At 41.4% G+C, this 16,931-nt stretch overlaps 1 protein-coding gene across 2 annotated transcripts; it reads right to left on the reverse strand.

Moving 5' to 3' along the window:
- Positions 1-791: 791 nt before the first annotated feature.
- On the reverse strand, positions 792-14,796 carry TTC21B (tetratricopeptide repeat domain 21B). Of its 2 annotated transcripts, none has more exons than XM_078869930.1 (29): positions 14,735-14,796; positions 13,771-13,844; positions 13,027-13,137; positions 12,738-12,904; positions 12,511-12,633; positions 12,250-12,407; positions 12,073-12,157; positions 11,820-11,918; positions 11,539-11,731; positions 11,358-11,455; positions 10,997-11,197; positions 10,643-10,772; positions 10,289-10,446; positions 9,940-10,164; positions 9,383-9,621; positions 8,810-8,882; positions 8,597-8,707; positions 8,274-8,412; positions 7,708-7,814; positions 6,017-6,205; positions 4,957-5,067; positions 4,619-4,700; positions 4,344-4,494; positions 4,065-4,226; positions 3,604-3,802; positions 2,842-3,066; positions 2,425-2,545; positions 2,255-2,322; positions 792-2,067 (listed from the first exon to the last, which is right to left on the reverse strand). In XM_078869930.1, exons 2-29 carry the CDS (start codon positions 13,802-13,804, stop codon positions 1,990-1,992), a joined length of 3,837 nt encoding a protein of 1,278 aa, XP_078726056.1. In that variant the 5' UTR covers positions 13,805-13,844; positions 14,735-14,796; the 3' UTR covers positions 792-1,989. The 2 variants fall into 2 exon arrangements, with proteins under 2 accessions (XP_078726056.1, XP_078726046.1); XM_078869920.1 differs by having other exon boundaries at positions 795-2,067; positions 13,715-13,844.
- Positions 14,797-16,931: the final 2,135 nt, after the last annotated feature.

A 16,931-nucleotide genomic window follows, 5' to 3' on the forward strand; every position in this document is an offset into this window, starting at 1 on the left:
ATTGGGTCGAGGCTCAAAAGAAAGCCGTCCCTTGGTGTGGACCAATCAATTTCAAGGACAATGCATATATTATCAGTGATTTTTTTTGTTTGCATTTGACTGCAAGTATTGTGGTTAATACAGACATGCATCCTTGTAAAAAGGTTTCAGTTTTGTTGCCAGAAAAAATGGGAAAAACCCTTTTATTATAAGAATATCTTTACTCGCAGCATTTTAAGAGGTCGGGCTTTTATTTTTAAAGTGAGACACCAAACATACACACGTTATGTATATATACAGTATTCACCGACTTAAACAGTACTTCACACAATTCGTGAATTGTGGCTTTTAAGAGCATCAATGTGGTTTGAAGTGTTGACTGCCCTTCTTACATTTGCAAGAAAATATGCGTGTGTAGGTAGCCCATCGGATATGGAAATTTTGAGTTTCCACAAGTTGTGTGGTCGTGGGCAGCAGTTTGAAACTCACAGAAACGGAGCCTGTGGTTTTCCACGCAAACTGTAGCAACCTTCTCTCAGTTACGCTTTCCCACATTTAGGTGCAGTGTTTGGGTTATTGCACCTTTTTGGTTAATCAACATGCTAGACAGCGCAATAGGTTTTGACTACTTAACAAGCCGTACCTTGTTTTATCGTGATTGATGTGTTAAATATCACGTGGTGAACTAGTAAAGCTATGTTTAACGTAATATTGCATTCATTTTACAATTCTATGTTAATCAGCTCGTCGATGCCCTCCATAAGCCTTTGTTGTCATGGAAGATTGGTATCTATATTTCACCATGCGGATCAGGGGTGTATAAAATTATGAAAATATGTACAAATGGAATGAGTGTGTAATGCCATATATAGGAAGTACATGTATTTTACCAAATGAATGTTACGTTTTCGGTAACTGTTTTCAGAATCAATTACGGGTTTTGAAAGTCGAGAACCGGTAGTCATTTACAGTGGAATTTTTTGTTATATATGTTGAACTTCTTTCGCACCATACGTAGCCAACCGCGCTACTCAGAGGTGCGAACTGATTGGCACTGCGAACATACAATCGGAACGGGCGGCCTCGGGCATTGCGTGGCTTATTCACCCTTCTCCGTTAAAGATGTCAAGGTGCAAACCCTGCAATTGCTTGCTCACTCACACAAGTCCTGGCAGAAAAGGGGCTTCCACTAGACAGAGCTCTAGAGGGTATTTGGCGCACTGTTCCATACCGACTAGAGCGGGAGGATTTAAGAATGTTGGCCAGTTTCAATTGCCGCACACCTGGAGTTGAAGCAGCGTTCTCTGGATTGCAAGTCTGGTGTGCCTTTGTACCACCCAGTTAAACAGACAAACGTGTCGTTAGTTGCTAGACATATCTATATGTGCAGAAAACTGGTAACTGGTACTTAACATGTTTTTCTGGTAGTGCAAGAAAATTACGACGTTTAATATTCCTAACTATGACAGTGAATGGTGTGTCACTCTTTTATTGAAATAGGCTAGACAAAATAACAAAACATATCAGTCACACGATGTAAGTACAGCACAAGATACTCTGAATTTCTCAATATACTGCAAGTACAAACTTGTAGAGGGAGTAGTCGCTTACACTACACATTATGAATGTGATCATTATACAACCACAAAATAAACACAAGGGCTGCAGAATTTATTTAAATCCAAAACAGATGGAGAAATAACAATCTTTAAGTGAATTAGGAGCACCAGATTTTTCCTAATCATTGTGAATGTAGCAGAGATCAGTTACCCTCAGGTAAAATCCCATAAGCTTGGCTCCAATTGTTTATTCTAGATAAATCTGACCAGTTTTTAAAACCGAATTAAGCACTTATAGGTGCTCTAAATTGATATGTATATGAAGAACGCCACACAATATGCAAAACAAACTATGACAGATACATTACAGTTGTAATAAACTAGTGAAGGTTGTATACAATTCATTAGCCTTACACACATGATTCTGTGCATTACAACGTACGAATGAAAGTTATGTTCTTAGGGAAGCTCTCGCTTTATCCAGTATGTCCTTTCGCATCTTCGGATAGTCTGGATGAGCTCCCAGTACCTAAAGATACAAATAGAGTGGTTTACTAGAAATAGGGTTTTACAAATGACATTCACACAAAATAAAACCATTTTAAGAACATGAAAATGAAGTGCACGGTGGCATAATCATGTTTTCACAACTTTCAGTCATAGAGCAAAGTCAAGCAGGTTAAAAAGGGATTCTCAATAATGACATTGTCACTCACCTTGTGGCAAATATCAATTGCATCCACATACCGCTTTCCTTTGAGGTAGTTAAAAGCAAGCTTGTAACCTGTTAATAGAAAATGAAATTCATCTCCATCATGATTTTTGAAAGCATATGGCATGTATAAAAGAAATGAAATGTAATGACATCTTCTATAAATCAACTCACCAATGGTGGGGTTGGATTGACTGGTATATTTCCATGCCAGCTCATAGTTTAAAGCTGCATCTTTGTAGGATTGTTCCTTTTCCATGATGAAGCCCATGTACTCATACGCTTTGCTACAGGACTGAAGGAATTAAAAAAAGTAAATGGCTGAATTAAAATCAACATGTAAAGTAAATGTGACAGAGCAAGTTTAGATAAGTAATTTTATTCATGAATATTTTGGAGAGATTTCCATATTTTGTAATGTATGCCCATTCACTTTTTTGCATTTCAAACTTCAACACAACACTATCAAAAGAAGATTACCATCACTGACATTGAGATGACACCTTTCACCGGTGTACCTTGACATGCCTATTGAGCGTATAAGGGTATCACAACTTCTGCTGGCCTCGTATAATGGTACCTCTTACACACCTTGTTGTGTTGCAGACAGCGACGCAGAAGCTCTCCAGCTATGTCGTATTTGCTGGCCTGGATGTAGATGTCTGCAAGGAGGAGCCAGCTGCGCTCAAACTCCTCCGCTTCCTCAGGATTCCAGGTCATCTTCCCCACACGCTTGAGGTGATTGCGAGCGCGCGGCGTCTGCTTGAGGATCATGAATGCCGTGGCCATGCCCAGCAGTGCAGGTACGTGCTCCTTCTGTGGGCAAAATACAAAGCACCGTTGCAACCTTTTCAGCAACTTTATCAAACAACCGTTAATGAGAAGAGTACAGAGAGAGAGCTAGGGCTTGGGTTATGTAATAGTATTGGACGTATACATGATAGGGCACCAGAGCCAAACAATAGGCATGTAACTCGGTGATTGAAATATATTGTTACGCTTATGATACGTATATTAAATCACGTGTGCGAAAATTGATAAAAAAATTGAATTATATGCAAATTTAGCTAAAGTTACACGTAGGTTAATGAAGTCAATTATACAAACTTGAACGAAATTAGAGGAAACAATATAAACCAATACTAAACAGAAAATATTTTTGAATAAAATTGCAACCTCATGGTAACAATTAACCAAACTGATGGGCCAGTGACTCATCATTAACCACCGAAATTGAACAGGTAAGACATGAAAATGTATATTTCCACAATTGGGACCTGGACATACAAACGGTAAACAGATGAACCGTTTACCCAGTATTTGTGTGTTCCCTCTATCCAGGTCACAATGTACCTCTGTGCTTGCTATGTCAGTGAAGGCGTTGAGGGCCTTCTCCACACTGGCCTTCTGCCGCGTGGCCATGAGGCAGTGGTTCTCTAAGATGCGCACTCGCAGTGCATCCTGGGTACTCCGGGGACGCAGCTCCTGTAGCAGCTTCTCCGCCGTGCGCACCGCCATCTGCTCCGACTCCTGCCGTTCCCGTTGTGATGAACTGTAGCAAACCATTGCAATAATAAAATATAGGAGCGACATTTAACATGATCTGTCATCTTAGATCCATTTCATTTCCTAAAATAGTACAGTGCAGAACACCACTGTGAAGCTGATGTAACTACTTAAACTACTCTATACGATATAAGGCAATGTTAATCATGTTGGTCACAATGTTTTTCTAGTTGGAGCTTGGACGCCATGTCCAATGTAGTCCTTTAAGAGTGTTTTCTTTGTATTTCACAAATGATTTTATCACTCACCTCACATTTCCATCAAGGTTTTCAAACACCTCCCCTCCAACAATATCATTGTCTGGGTTCAGGCAGATCTCAATCATGTTGTAGATGGCTTTCTGCCCCCAGTCACTGTCCTTGCGAGCTTTGTTGAAATGTTTCAGAGCGTCATTGGGTTCTCCAGTGTACCTGCACATACACATTTTGAACAATGTGTTATCCTTACTATTTTCATGAATCCTGCATTTGAAGGAACACATTTCAGCATTAAAACTACAATTAAGTATTACGTGGAAACAGGCCTACCAGAGATACAATCCTTTGCAGTAATTGTAACCAGGGTCCAGGGGTCTCTGGCTGCCATTCTTCTCTGCTAGCATCAGAAACCTGGGTGCCTCCCCCGGTGTCCCAGCTCTTCTCAGCAGTTCAATCATTCGTGCCAGAGCACCAAAATTCTCTGTTGTTTTCCATATGAACATAAAAAACATGAGACTCTTAACCAAAAGTGCAAAATAAGGCAGACTATGAAATTAAAAGTGACATTTCATGAGTGCACTGCAGCCAACAGAAATCAAACAAACCTGGTTTTCGCTCAATAAGCTGCTGGAAATGGAAGATGGCCTGCTCATAGTCATGTTTCCTGAATAGAAGATCGGCCATCATCTGCAACATTACATTCGTGTAATAGAATAAATAATCGGTTAAAGTATTTATAATTGCAATATAACTTAATGTATGGTGAGGCAGTGTTTACCAAACATGTGGGTCATAAAATTCCGAGTGTAACTGTGCTCCAATATACCTTCTTGGTGCCCTATCCAGGACATTGCAATCTATAACAATACGGTGCAGAGATCATAGTTAAGAGTGCCTCCCAGGAAAATCAACGGGTTTGTTTGAGGAATAAAAAAAAACTTACCATTGTGGCATCATCATTATCTACATCATTCCTCAAGATGGTGGCACATTGCTGCTGGCAAACATCCAGATTGTCCTGAGCCATGTATATCCGAGCCAGTTCCAGTATAACCTGCAACAAAAACATCGTAAAATAGTAAGACAGTAGTTCCTCTGTTAACAGTGACATCTGTTAACGATTTTTCGGTTAACGTTTCGCCTCCCATAGGACCCCATGGTTTCAACTAACGTTACTATTTTGATTAATGGTATGTTTACATTTTGCACGCAGGCGCCAATTTCAGCAAATCCGAGCGATTGTGAGTGGGCTGAGCATGCCTTAGCCAATCAGCAACGCCCATTTATGAGCGTTTACACCTCGACTGGCTTTGTTTACATTACGATTTCTGTTTTGGCAGTGTGAACAACTATCTTGCAGACTCAGTGATTTTTTATGTATTTTTCAATTCGATTAACAGTTATTTCGGTTAACAGTAGTTTTGTGCAACGGATTAAAAACGTTAACCGAGGGACTACTGGAAGTACATTTATATTGCACGCACAACCTATTGAAATGTTTCAGGTAACTCAGCATTGGTCTGCAAGTGGGCATCAGTCTGCCAGTAGGTGGATATGATTGCTATGTGTAACCCTAAATGAGTAATTTGTGGGTCATTTTTTTAAGGTTGGCAAATTTGGACCATGCCGCTGGAACACAATGGTCTACTCTTTTAGAATTAAATTATGGAATCCTAAACATCCACTGTAAATGCAGACAGCACATTTTTTACAGTTAATACACTCGTGGTATTAACCAGGGTGGCCTGCTGGAGTAGAACCACAATATTCTACAAACAGCAAACGTGTCACCACTGGGCCATGTGACTGCCCTGATAGAGCACAAGAACCAGGGAACTTCTGAAGGAGTACGTCATACACAGCTTGGCTATTTTACAGCACCCAGGTACATTTACAACAATGGCAAAACAGTGAAAAGTATTGAATCCTGTAAAGACTAACTTGATATAAAATGCAAACATGATGAAGTGATTTGTCCCAGGCACCTAAGAGTCAGGCAGTACCTTACTGTCATTCTCACAGTAGACCAGAGCCTCCCGGTAGAATTTAGCAGCCTTGTCATGCTCGCGCTGATCGATGGCTTGTTCAGCAAGTTGGGAACATATTTGAGCCGCTAGCTGCTTCTGCGCTGGCACGAGGTCTGGTTGCTCCACCTGCACACGCTTGAGGATACGTGCCTGCACCTCTCGGGCCTGCATACACAGACAGGCCAATGCACACAATTGAGCAACCACTCTTTACTGAAGCTGCCAACCTCTTGCATGCATTTGGTAAATACTAGGATTGCCGCAATATGGCAAAATTACGATATAGCATACAAAATATTAGTGATAATCATCTTGTCTGTTTTGCTAAATATAATTATATCATGATAATTGTTGATCGACATTTTGTTGGTAAATATTTTACTTTCTAGCTAAATATGAGGAAAAAACAAACTCATTAACTTAAGCTGTTAATAAATAGCTACTATCCACTAAATTAATGCTTTGTAAAATGTTTTCCAGTGTAATTCAATACACGCCGATTATATGACGTAATTTTCACTGGTAATTTAATAATAGTTTTTTTAATATAACTAACAGCATGTGTGTAATAAGCAGAGGTGGTACAAAGTCATTGTTATGCAAGTCCAAGTCGAGTCGCAAGTCATCAAATTCATGACTCGAGTCTGACTCGAGTCCAAGTCACATGACTCGAGTCCACATCTCATAGGTGGGACAAAGTCATTGTTATGCAAGTCCAAGTCGAGTCGCAAGTCATCAAATTCATGACTCGAGTCTGACTCGAGTCCAAGTCACATGACTCGAGTCCACACCTCTGGTAATAAGCATTCCAGATTGTAGTAATTATAAACAACTTAGACTTGTGTTAGGAAACTGCATTCAAAGGAATCTTTATTAATATTAGAATTACAGCAAAGCACAAAAATAATCGAATAAAAATGTTTCCCTCATTGGAAAGTCATGGAGAAATGATATGTGGATAATCGTTATATTGCAATATTTTACATCCTATTTTATCTTGAAAATATATATCACGGCAACCCAAGTAAATACTATTTTTCTGAGCAGAGCCTGTATTGTTTTCAACCTGCGGGGACTGTACTATTCTGTGGTAGCGAAGCGGGAGCTGAGTTCTCGAACAAAGCTCTCGGTTTACAGGTCGATCTTCATACCCACCCTGACCTATGGTCAAGAGCTTTTGGTGATGACTGAAAACATGAAATCGCGGGTACAAGGGTCCGAAATGAGGTTTCTCCACAGGGTTGCCGGATTCACTCTCCGTGATTGGGTGGGGAGTTTGGTAATCCGGGAGAGCCTCAGAGTCGAGCCGCTGCTCCTCCAGATCGAGAGGAACGAGTTGAGGTGGTTTGGGCACCTGGTAAGGATGCTCCCTAGGAGACTCTCCCTGGAACTCTACCGGGAATGTCCCACTGGGCGAAGACCCCGGGGCCGGCCCAGGATACGCTGGCGGGACTATGTCGCTCGGCTGGACTGGGAACGCCTAGGAATTCCCCAGGAAGAGCTGGAGTCTGTCACCAGGGAAAGGAGGTGTGGACCGCCCTACTCAACATGCTGACGCCACGACCCTCACCAGGAAGCGGATTAAGAAACAAACGAATTTTTAAACTAAGCTGCAACTGTATTTTAGGCTACAAGCAATATGGATTTAATAGATGTTATGTTCTTACCTTGGTTAATGCTAGCACAGCATCATCAGTCTTTCCCGTCTTACTGTGGACTTTGGCCAGCTGAACCAGATACTTGGTGTCTTCCATTAATGTCTGTAGGTCATTAACTGAAGCCAAAAACACAACAGTTATTTAACTAAAAAACGAACCGATTACGATTTATGCACACCACATTATTTGTTACTGTCACACAATACTAATGTATACATTGACAATATTCCAACTTTAAGGCATTGCCATCATGTCATATTATTCTGCATGAAAGCCAGCATGGCTATGTTAATGTATAATATGGACTGGTGTTAATTTATGTCTGTATATGATACAGGAAGACCATTTACCAGGATAAAAAAATTAAAATTAATAAAAGTAAACACAGCTAACGTGCTGTGACGGTTCCACCTGAAGACGGAAGCTTGTGTTGCCTCCGAAACGTCGTGATTTTTTTTATTTTTTTTTTTTATTTTACTTTTATTATATTGAATTTTTTTACCTACGTGACTTTACCGAAAAAACCTAAGAATATGAATCCTTGCAGTCACGAAAGCTTCAAATCTAGAATTTACCAGGATGGTGATCCAGTGCCTGCCTCAGAACCTTTTCCGCCTTGTCATACTGACGCAACATAAGCAGCAGTTCGGCCAGGTCATAGCGCAATAGGTTCTGCTGCCCACTCTTCAGTGCTGCCTCGTAGTAGCTGATGGCCTGGACATTCCACGTTAAAATATATTTTTAGTTCAAGCATCAACTTCCATCACGTGTACATGTATTTTAATTTGGAACTTTTGTCATGCAGTTTTACGACTGTGGCCTTTGTGACTTTAAACATTTGTGAGTCAACGTAAGCTCATTGTCAAAGATTGCAGTAAGCGGTGAAATGCTGACGCACCTTGCCATAGTTGTGAGTGCGAACGAGGGCTTGACCAATTTTACTGGCCAGAACTCCATCACGAGGGTTCTTCTTCATGGCCTGCTCATACACGTCAATCGCCTTCTCTGGCTGGTGATACCACACATGAGATGAAGCATAGTTACAAAAAAATATGAACCATTGACACATTTAATAGTATAGATGCACAGAGCTCTCCACACATACAATTACCTCTTGAATGTTCATGTAGGCATCACCCAAAAGAATGAAAGTATGAGGGCCTGGTAGCTTTTCCACCAGCTCCCTAGCAATGAGACCACACATCATGTTCATCAGCATGTGTAGCTTCTCAATGGTTAAAACATGGCAACACAGGGTTGTCCTATAATGTAATTCCCCTCTTGGTTATGGCTAAAACAGGTCTTGGCATATAAAAATGTATGACATGTTTCACATTAAGCACTACATCAATGCCTCTTTAGCTAGACAAAGACTTGGATTTGGTGTTTGTTGCCCAAAGGCTGTGCTGAATCAGTCCCTCCAGCAAAAATGGAAGCAGAAGGCAATGATTGTGACATTGCACTTGTCCTTCTACTGCCTCAATTAAAACTGCATCGATCTCATGCAGTTTAAGCTAGTAGCTGAGAGTTTGAGGGCAAAATATGCGCAAACATTGTTATGCCAACTTGATATCCATAGCATGCTGGGATTCTCGTTATGTTTTTAAATGTAATTTTCAAAATCGCATTTTGATACCAAAAAAAATCAACCTTATTGTTTGTAAACAACAAGCAGGCATCATACCGATAGCAGGCAGCATAGAGATTCTTGTCCTTGCGGTGGTGCAGGTAAACATGGGCCATCTTCTCCTTGGCTTGTATGTAGTATGGCTGCTCTGGTGAGATGCCGCGTAGAACGCTGAGCGTGCTTTCGACGTCACCACGGCCGAGTGCCAGCTCCGCATTGGAGATGACCACACGCACCTCCTCCGGTGTCCCAGAAAACTCGTTAATGGCATCCTGCATCACCTTTGCAGCTTCGTGCTGAGCAAAGTGCACAACACGGTAGTTAAAAAAAGAGTGAGCGATAGGTTCATCAATTGCACACCATAGCGCACTTTGATGTGTAGTAATATTCAATCATAGCCACTCTTAACACAGTCGAAAAAATCTGCAGGAATAGGTCATTATTTTCTATTTTTTTCCCAGGATAAACATATCATCTAGAATTAGGCCAACACTAACTGCATAGCATATTAAAGTCCTTTATAACAGCTAATTACAAACTTGAGTTACGCAGTGGGCAACCACTGAAATACCTGATGAGGAATGACAGCTATTTATGATTGTCACACACGGTACCTGTTCCCCGTTCAGGCGGAGAGCATCTGCGAGCTCGAGAAACACCGATACTCGATCCGTCGTGTTGATGTCTGGGACTTTCCCTTTAGATTTCATGGCCCCAGATCGCTGCTTCATGCCAGGCAAACTCATGGCCAACTTTAGCGTTCGGAGAGCCTCAGGTACATCACCTGTCTCCTTCAACACTCTGGCTTTGATCAAGTGGTATAGAGGATGATCTCGTATCTGAGAAGACCAAAATTGTATTAGTTGCCAGTCCAGTTCATAACTCTTGGAGAACATGTAGAGAGAAAAATCATTCTAGCAAAACATTGAAGGATATATAGTTAAAATGAAATTCCAAGCAGACCTCAAAGCTATGGCTGAGGGCCAGCTCCAGGGACTGTGAGCTCTGCTTATAGTTTTTCTGTGACAGGTAAATCTGAGCCATAAGCAGGTGAGCATCCGAGTAAGAGGGGCTCTTTTCTAAGCAATGCTGTAGACTTCCTTGTGCTGCATCAATGTCTCCTAAACACAACACAAACGACACATTACAATCCAATTTTATTAACGAGGTATACTCTGTTCCAAACCAATGTCTTTCAAGTATTTAAAGGTAGTGCATTGTATACTGTTCAAGCCCTGATACTCGTGGTCAAAGGACAATTATCTCAATTAAAATATGTCTGAACCTGAGCCCCATTAAGCGTAGAGGAATGAATACCTGAGATGTACTTTGTTCGAGCCATTAGGTAGAGTCCCTCCATCACTCCTGGAGCAACCTTTACTATTGTTTCCAATAAGGTAACACATTGCTTCAGCACAGGAGGTAGGGCCTGTCCAGGTGCCCCAGGCTGCAACACAGTAATCCACCACATTACCAATTGATACATATATAAGTAATATGTACTCACAAAATAACTAGCCCTAAGAAAGCCTCACTGACCAAGGCAAATTTTCATTTGGGCTGTAATTTTAATACAATTATTTTTATTAATTGAACTATATGTTGCATACATCTATGGTTTCATAACCACAAAACGATGGAAGGTAGCAGCTGCAAGAATATTTGTATTACCTGTGTAGGGCAGAACGTCAGGTACTCCTTGACAATTTCTAATATAAAGTCAGGATTAAGCTTTTGAAAGTACAGCATTCCTAGTGGAATTCCAGTGAGGGCCACAAAGTGGGTGTCCACAGCATCATCCAGGAGAGCAAGTGTTTCATCAAGGCCCTTTTGCCTCCTCACAGCAAGTACTGCTCGCAGGTAGGAGAGCTCCTGTCAAAAGAGCAATGACTCAACATTCAAGAAAGGATCTCTCCTACAAATATATATTTATAATACTCAAGACAAGATCAAAACACTTTTCAAAAGCAGACGTTGTATTCCATGACATAATATTGCAATGCTTTGATTTTGATTTGATAGAAATGCTTACACCCGATTTTCCAATGCTCTCTTGTATTTCTTTAAGGAGTTCCAGTTGTTGTTCAGCATCATCAAGACGGCCCTCAAAAAGCTGGCACTTGATAATACCTACAAATAAAATAAGCAGTGAGTACTCGTGAATGCAAGAAAGACATTTTTTCAAAATTGAAATGCACAGCAAGATAACATACCCATCAGAGCTGTGATACTAGTTTCATCCAGGCTCATCCCATGCCTGTAATGCTTCATTGCCTCCTGAAAATTCCTCTGCATTACAAGTTGGTTTCCAAGCTCTATGGCAATTTCTGCATCATGAGGGGTTATATGAAATGCTCTTTCAACCAGCGCATATGTCTGCTGTAAAACAAGCTTGTTCCGTCCACTCTGAAAAAAAAATCAATATCAATGATTATAATTTGTTAAAAGAGAACAAGAGGAAATTGTACATATCCACCAAAAAGAGTAGACTCACCACTCTGCTGAAGACCAGAGCCAAGCGGTGACATAGGCCAGGATTGCTGGGCTCAAATCGATCCAAAGCATTTATTAAGTCACCAATTCTTGCCGCAGCCTACAGATAGAATGAAAACAAATTAAGGAAATGTTATATACTGTATTTGAATTTACATTACAATGCATTACATTAAATAATGTTGCATTTCACAACACGTTTTATTAGGTATATGTTAATTACCATGTGGTTTTGTGGTTCAAATTACACTTACCACTGTAGAATCTCCTTCCCTGCAGAGGGCGTGTAGAATCTGCATCTGGAGGGCTTCAAGTGAATGACTGTCTTTCTGCAAAATCCTTTAAATATAGTGAAACGAAAGTGTGAACTGTGCAATAATTACACTGAAGAATGCACAATGATATGTTTAAAACATTAACATTTACAATACCTCTGGCCAGTCTCCAGTGTCTGCTCCCAGTCTTGCAGGGCCAGTTGCAACCTCATCTTCTCTACCAGGGCTGGCAGGAAGCTAGGAAAAGCCACTATGGCTTGGTTTATGACCTCCAAAGCACCAGAGTAGTTGTGCTTCAATTCAAAGTATTTTGCCTTAAAAAAAAAAACGTTGTAGAAAATCAGAGCCAATGATTAATGTTACACGTTAAATACTGGCGCGTTAACTGTTTAACATGAGTGTAATGCACAGACCCACCTTTCCCATCAGAGCAAATGCATCTTTGCCTTGCTGCAGTCCTTCATCTATGTATTTTATGGATTTCTTCATAAAAACATCCTTTCCACAAGTCAGGTCAATCCATCCCTTCAGTATTAAGCCCTGTAGCAAAATAATGGCTTTTAATACTGTATAATGATGTACAAAGTATCTCAATGTTCAAACAAATCAAAGTATTGTTTATTTATAAACTTCACGTGGCTCACCTTCTTGGCATCGCTGGATATTTTGATCATTCGATCGATGTATTCTCTGGCTTTTTCATGGCGACCAATGAGCCAGAGAAACAACGCGCCGAAATAAAGAGATTTCTCTCCGGCAGTCTTGCGGTCCTCTTTTAACTTTGCCTCCAGTTCTTGTACTGCTTCACGGTCTGCCATTAACAGCCATGTGACATGTCATAAAAATGCTCATCGTTTAAGTGCACGTCACAAGATATCTCATTAATGTGTTTGTTCATAATGTACAAATTACTCTACATTTTGCAGTTCTTACCGACTGTGGAGCTTTTCTTGTGGGCATAAATGAGGGCAATAATGGAGCAAAGTGACACATCCTGTTTGGTTTTGCTTGCTTCAAGTTCCCTAATTGCCTCTGGAATACGTTCTGCAGTGATAATAGACAAGAAAACAATGGTCTATAAAAAACAATTACCACGTCCATATTCTTGCAAATAAATGTAGGAAAATGTATTTGGTTAATATAGTTCAGTATAATAACATACTACATAATGTAGACCTATCTGTTATATACTGCATATCTCCACAATTATTGTGGCATTGATCAGTCAGGTATTTCTGGAATGCAGTGTATTCTCAATGCAGAAAATAAACATTGTAACATTTTATGGCGATACAAATTCAGGACAAATTTAACCTCTGGTTTTATAAGAACAAAATATATACTCATAAGAATGCAATGTTTACTTCATACATCTGTCTCTTACATTAAAACAAATCAATAACCCATTGGCCCACTGGCCTACTGGCCTTTTGGGAGTGCATAATTTTAGGAGCAATGATCCAGTTCAAGCAAACTCCGGACTGGTATCTACAACGAATGGTATCTACATCAGCAGAGTCAAGCTTGCTTGAATCAATGCTGGTGAACGACCAGCATATGTAGTAACCCAGTTAGCAAGTCCCACCACTCATGAATATTCGAAATTAAGTCCACACAGCACCTTCCATGAGCATTCCAAGTGCGCGGAAAAAGGTAAACACGGGGTCCGCTCCGTACTTCTTGATGGCCTCGCCTGCTGCGGTCTGCACATGTCGGGCCAAACGCTCCCGGCAGTAGTGGCTCAGCAGCGCCTGTAATGATACGTGGCCCCAATGGGACCCGTGAGAGCTGGAAGTGCCACCGTTTAGAACTTTGGGTCGCATCTTCCTTTAAGTGAGGGGTGGGGAACATTTTCCTTCGCGAGGGCTGAAATGGGATTGTAATTATGTGGACCACCCAAATATGTGGGCCACATATTTACACTTACATCTCAATTCTAAAGCTAGAAAGTGTTGCTACATCAACATTATTCTCCTCTAGTACCTAATTAGTGCGGCCAAGATGCTTGCACGATTGAATACGATTGTTTATCAAAGAGAGCCTGAGTAAACATGACTATCTTTATAGGGAGGCTCCTACCAAGTTTTCGCATTATGCGGCAACGGTTCGGAATCTGAATATGTATTTAAACAGGAGCAATCCGATGAGCTATAAAGCTCTTTTGCACAGATATCCTGTAGAGGCGGGTCAGAACGTTACTACAAAACAATAAAAACACGATAGGTTACCACGTATAGTCCAAATTCATAAAATTTGCGGCTATATATTTATTACACATTTTGCCAAAGTCGGTCGATGACGTTTCGACATTAAATGAACGCGTGACAAATATAAATTTGCGGGCAGTTTTGAAGATTGGAAGTGGAAATTTTGAAAGAAAGCCACGCGGTCCGCATGACGCGTCATCCCGTCGCCCTGGCGACCGTAACCAAGGGAGACAGCGGCCTCCCAGCAGCGGCAGCAAGGGGCGCGTGGCCGAATCAAAACGCCAAACCGCGGCGCCTGCTAACTTCCGCGCAATATGAAGGCGCACCCGCTCATCAGTCGTGGCGCGCGTGTGTGCTCCCCCACCCCTACCCACCACCACCCTCGCCATCGCAAATATCAAAAAACCTCGGGCCCGCTCTCTCTTTCTCCTCACCACGGCGTTCTCATCCTCGTCCGCCATCGCGCGCCTTTAACCGACGTGACGTCACTTCCCTAGCGTCGACTGTCGCCACGGCAACGCCCCCCCCCCACCTCCGCGTCGACGTCGGGCATTAGCCCCGCCCCGCAAACGACGTCACGAGAATCCCCTGCTCCGCGATGACGTCACAGAGGTCCTGGTTCGACGTCGTTTCTCTGCGGGTCTAAAAACAAAAACCACTGCCGGCCGTGCAAAGGTTGTCGTCCTTCTTTGGCGCAGGGCGATCGGTTTCAAAGGCGATGCATATATAATCACAGCATGTTTGTTTGCACGTTGTGCCACGAGTAATATTTTGCTGTCTTTTCTAGGATTTTCTGTTTGCACATAGTCACTTTAAGATGTTTTCTTGTTCATGTTTTAGTTTTTTGTTTGTTGCGGTTGCACCCGATTCAAGAGCCGAATGGCTCACAGGGCTATACCTAATAAATTAACTTGGACGATTAATATGTGTGGTTAATGTAAGTGGTTAATGTAGACTTGGTGCCCTGTGGCACGAGGTGTCTATTTGATGTTTTAACATCTTCACGCCTCCTGTGTTATTTTCAAAAAGGGTAAAGCCGATTCTAATTTCATAATTTTGATACTGCGGGAAAAAGGTCAGATAGCCACGTTTCGACCACGCCCATTGGCCTATTGAGCTATCATTTGTGCTCTTAGTTCTTTCGGTAAAGTCACGTAGGTAAAAAATGAAATTAAAATTAATAAAAAATAAAAACAATTAAATTGTTTTTTGTTTTTATTTTCGGTAAAGTCACCTACGAAAGAACTAAGAGTATGAATCCTTGCAGTCACGAAAGCTTCAAACTATCATTTGTGGCCAGGTCGCTTCTGAAAAGGAAGCTAATAGCTGTGGGATTTACCTGGCAAGATGAAAGTAGTTTGATTTGTATTTTTTAAAAGTTATTTACCTTTCCTATACTTTGCACTCCTAAGGTTTTTTGTATTGTTGTTATAACGTTCTGACCTGTCCCTGCTGGTTAATTCCATAAATACAGATTCTGATTTTGTTGGAAACTGATGGTCCGTGATTTCTTCCCACACGCACACGTCTCCACCACCGAAGAATAGCTGATTCCATAATCGATTCCAATTCCAGAATATATTCCGTTTCCGAATATTTCTTAAAAAGCCATTCCCTGTGAAAAACAAGAAACTATTCCGAAATTTGACGTACGCGGAATCAGGAACCGATTCCTCTGGGATCGACTCCCCATCCCGATCGTCACGGCCGCACGTGGCGCTCTGCTGGGTTTGGTGATGAGTCCCCCAAAAAAACCGAAACCCTTCCGCGGTGGTCCATCCCCGTATCACTGCTGCTTGGGACCACGATGCAGTTGTTTCGGAACTGCTGATTGTTGTTGCACGACGCACGGTGCTTTTCACACGTTTTTTGTGTAGCGTTTTAAAAAAAAAATTGGCCTGCGCTATTGGAAAACAGTATTTCGTGTTGTACCCGTCATTTACAGATTTGATTTGGCAAACACATTGCAAACACCGGTTATCGATTTTTACGCATGCCTACAGCAATATACTTAGAAGAGCAGACCCTCTCCTTCAGGCGTGAACAAGCAATTGTTGAGCTTCGCTTGTCTTTTAACTAGGAAACGAGTACAAATGTACCACGCGGCAAATTAGACCGAAGTGTTGTTTATACGTTCGCCACGACTTTGGAACCAGTAATCGATTATAAAGAAAAAACTATTACCGGTTGTTTAAAACGCCTTCGTGTGACCGAAATATCAGGAATACAGTACTGAATTTCACAGCAATATAAAACGATGTGATAATCTGATGCACAATTGCTGGGCTGCAGGAGTAAGACTTGATTTCCCGGCGATGGGAATTTTCTAGACCTTGGAGGGATGCTGAACACAGTTGAACCCCTAACAACAATAATATTGTAATGTGATTTGTCCAAGAGAGTTTCGATAGGATGTTTGTACAATTCCATTGTTTTGCAAGCAAGAACAGAAAGAACACAAGTTCGCAGACATGTTAAAGCACTTGTACTGCCATCTCGTGGCCATCTCGTAGCCATGCATGCTTTGAAATGTTACTCAAATCGGTGTGCTCCATCAACCGTTTCATTTGGTCACGTGGACGGCTACATCGGCCTTTATTAGGCACAAAACCATTGAACTGAAAAGTCGAT

The sequence above is a fragment of the Lampetra fluviatilis genome, chromosome 2 (assembly GCF_964198595.1).
Source record: "Lampetra fluviatilis chromosome 2, kcLamFluv1.1, whole genome shotgun sequence".
NCBI lineage: Eukaryota > Metazoa > Chordata > Hyperoartia > Petromyzontiformes > Petromyzontidae > Lampetra > Lampetra fluviatilis.

Bases quoted from the DNA above. Each gene is read 5' to 3' on its own strand.
- TTC21B (XM_078869920.1), bottom strand. From the start codon at position 14,761: ATGGCGGACGAGGATGAGAACGCCGTG. The intron at 13,845-14,734 runs GTGAGGAGAAAG...GTATCATTACAG, and splicing joins ACGAGGATGAGAACGCCGTG to GCGCTGCTGAGCCACTACTG. The intron at 12,408-12,510 runs GTGGGTCTGTGC...TTTTTTTTTAAG, and splicing joins CATTTGCTCTGATGGGAAAG to GCAAAATACTTTGAATTGAA.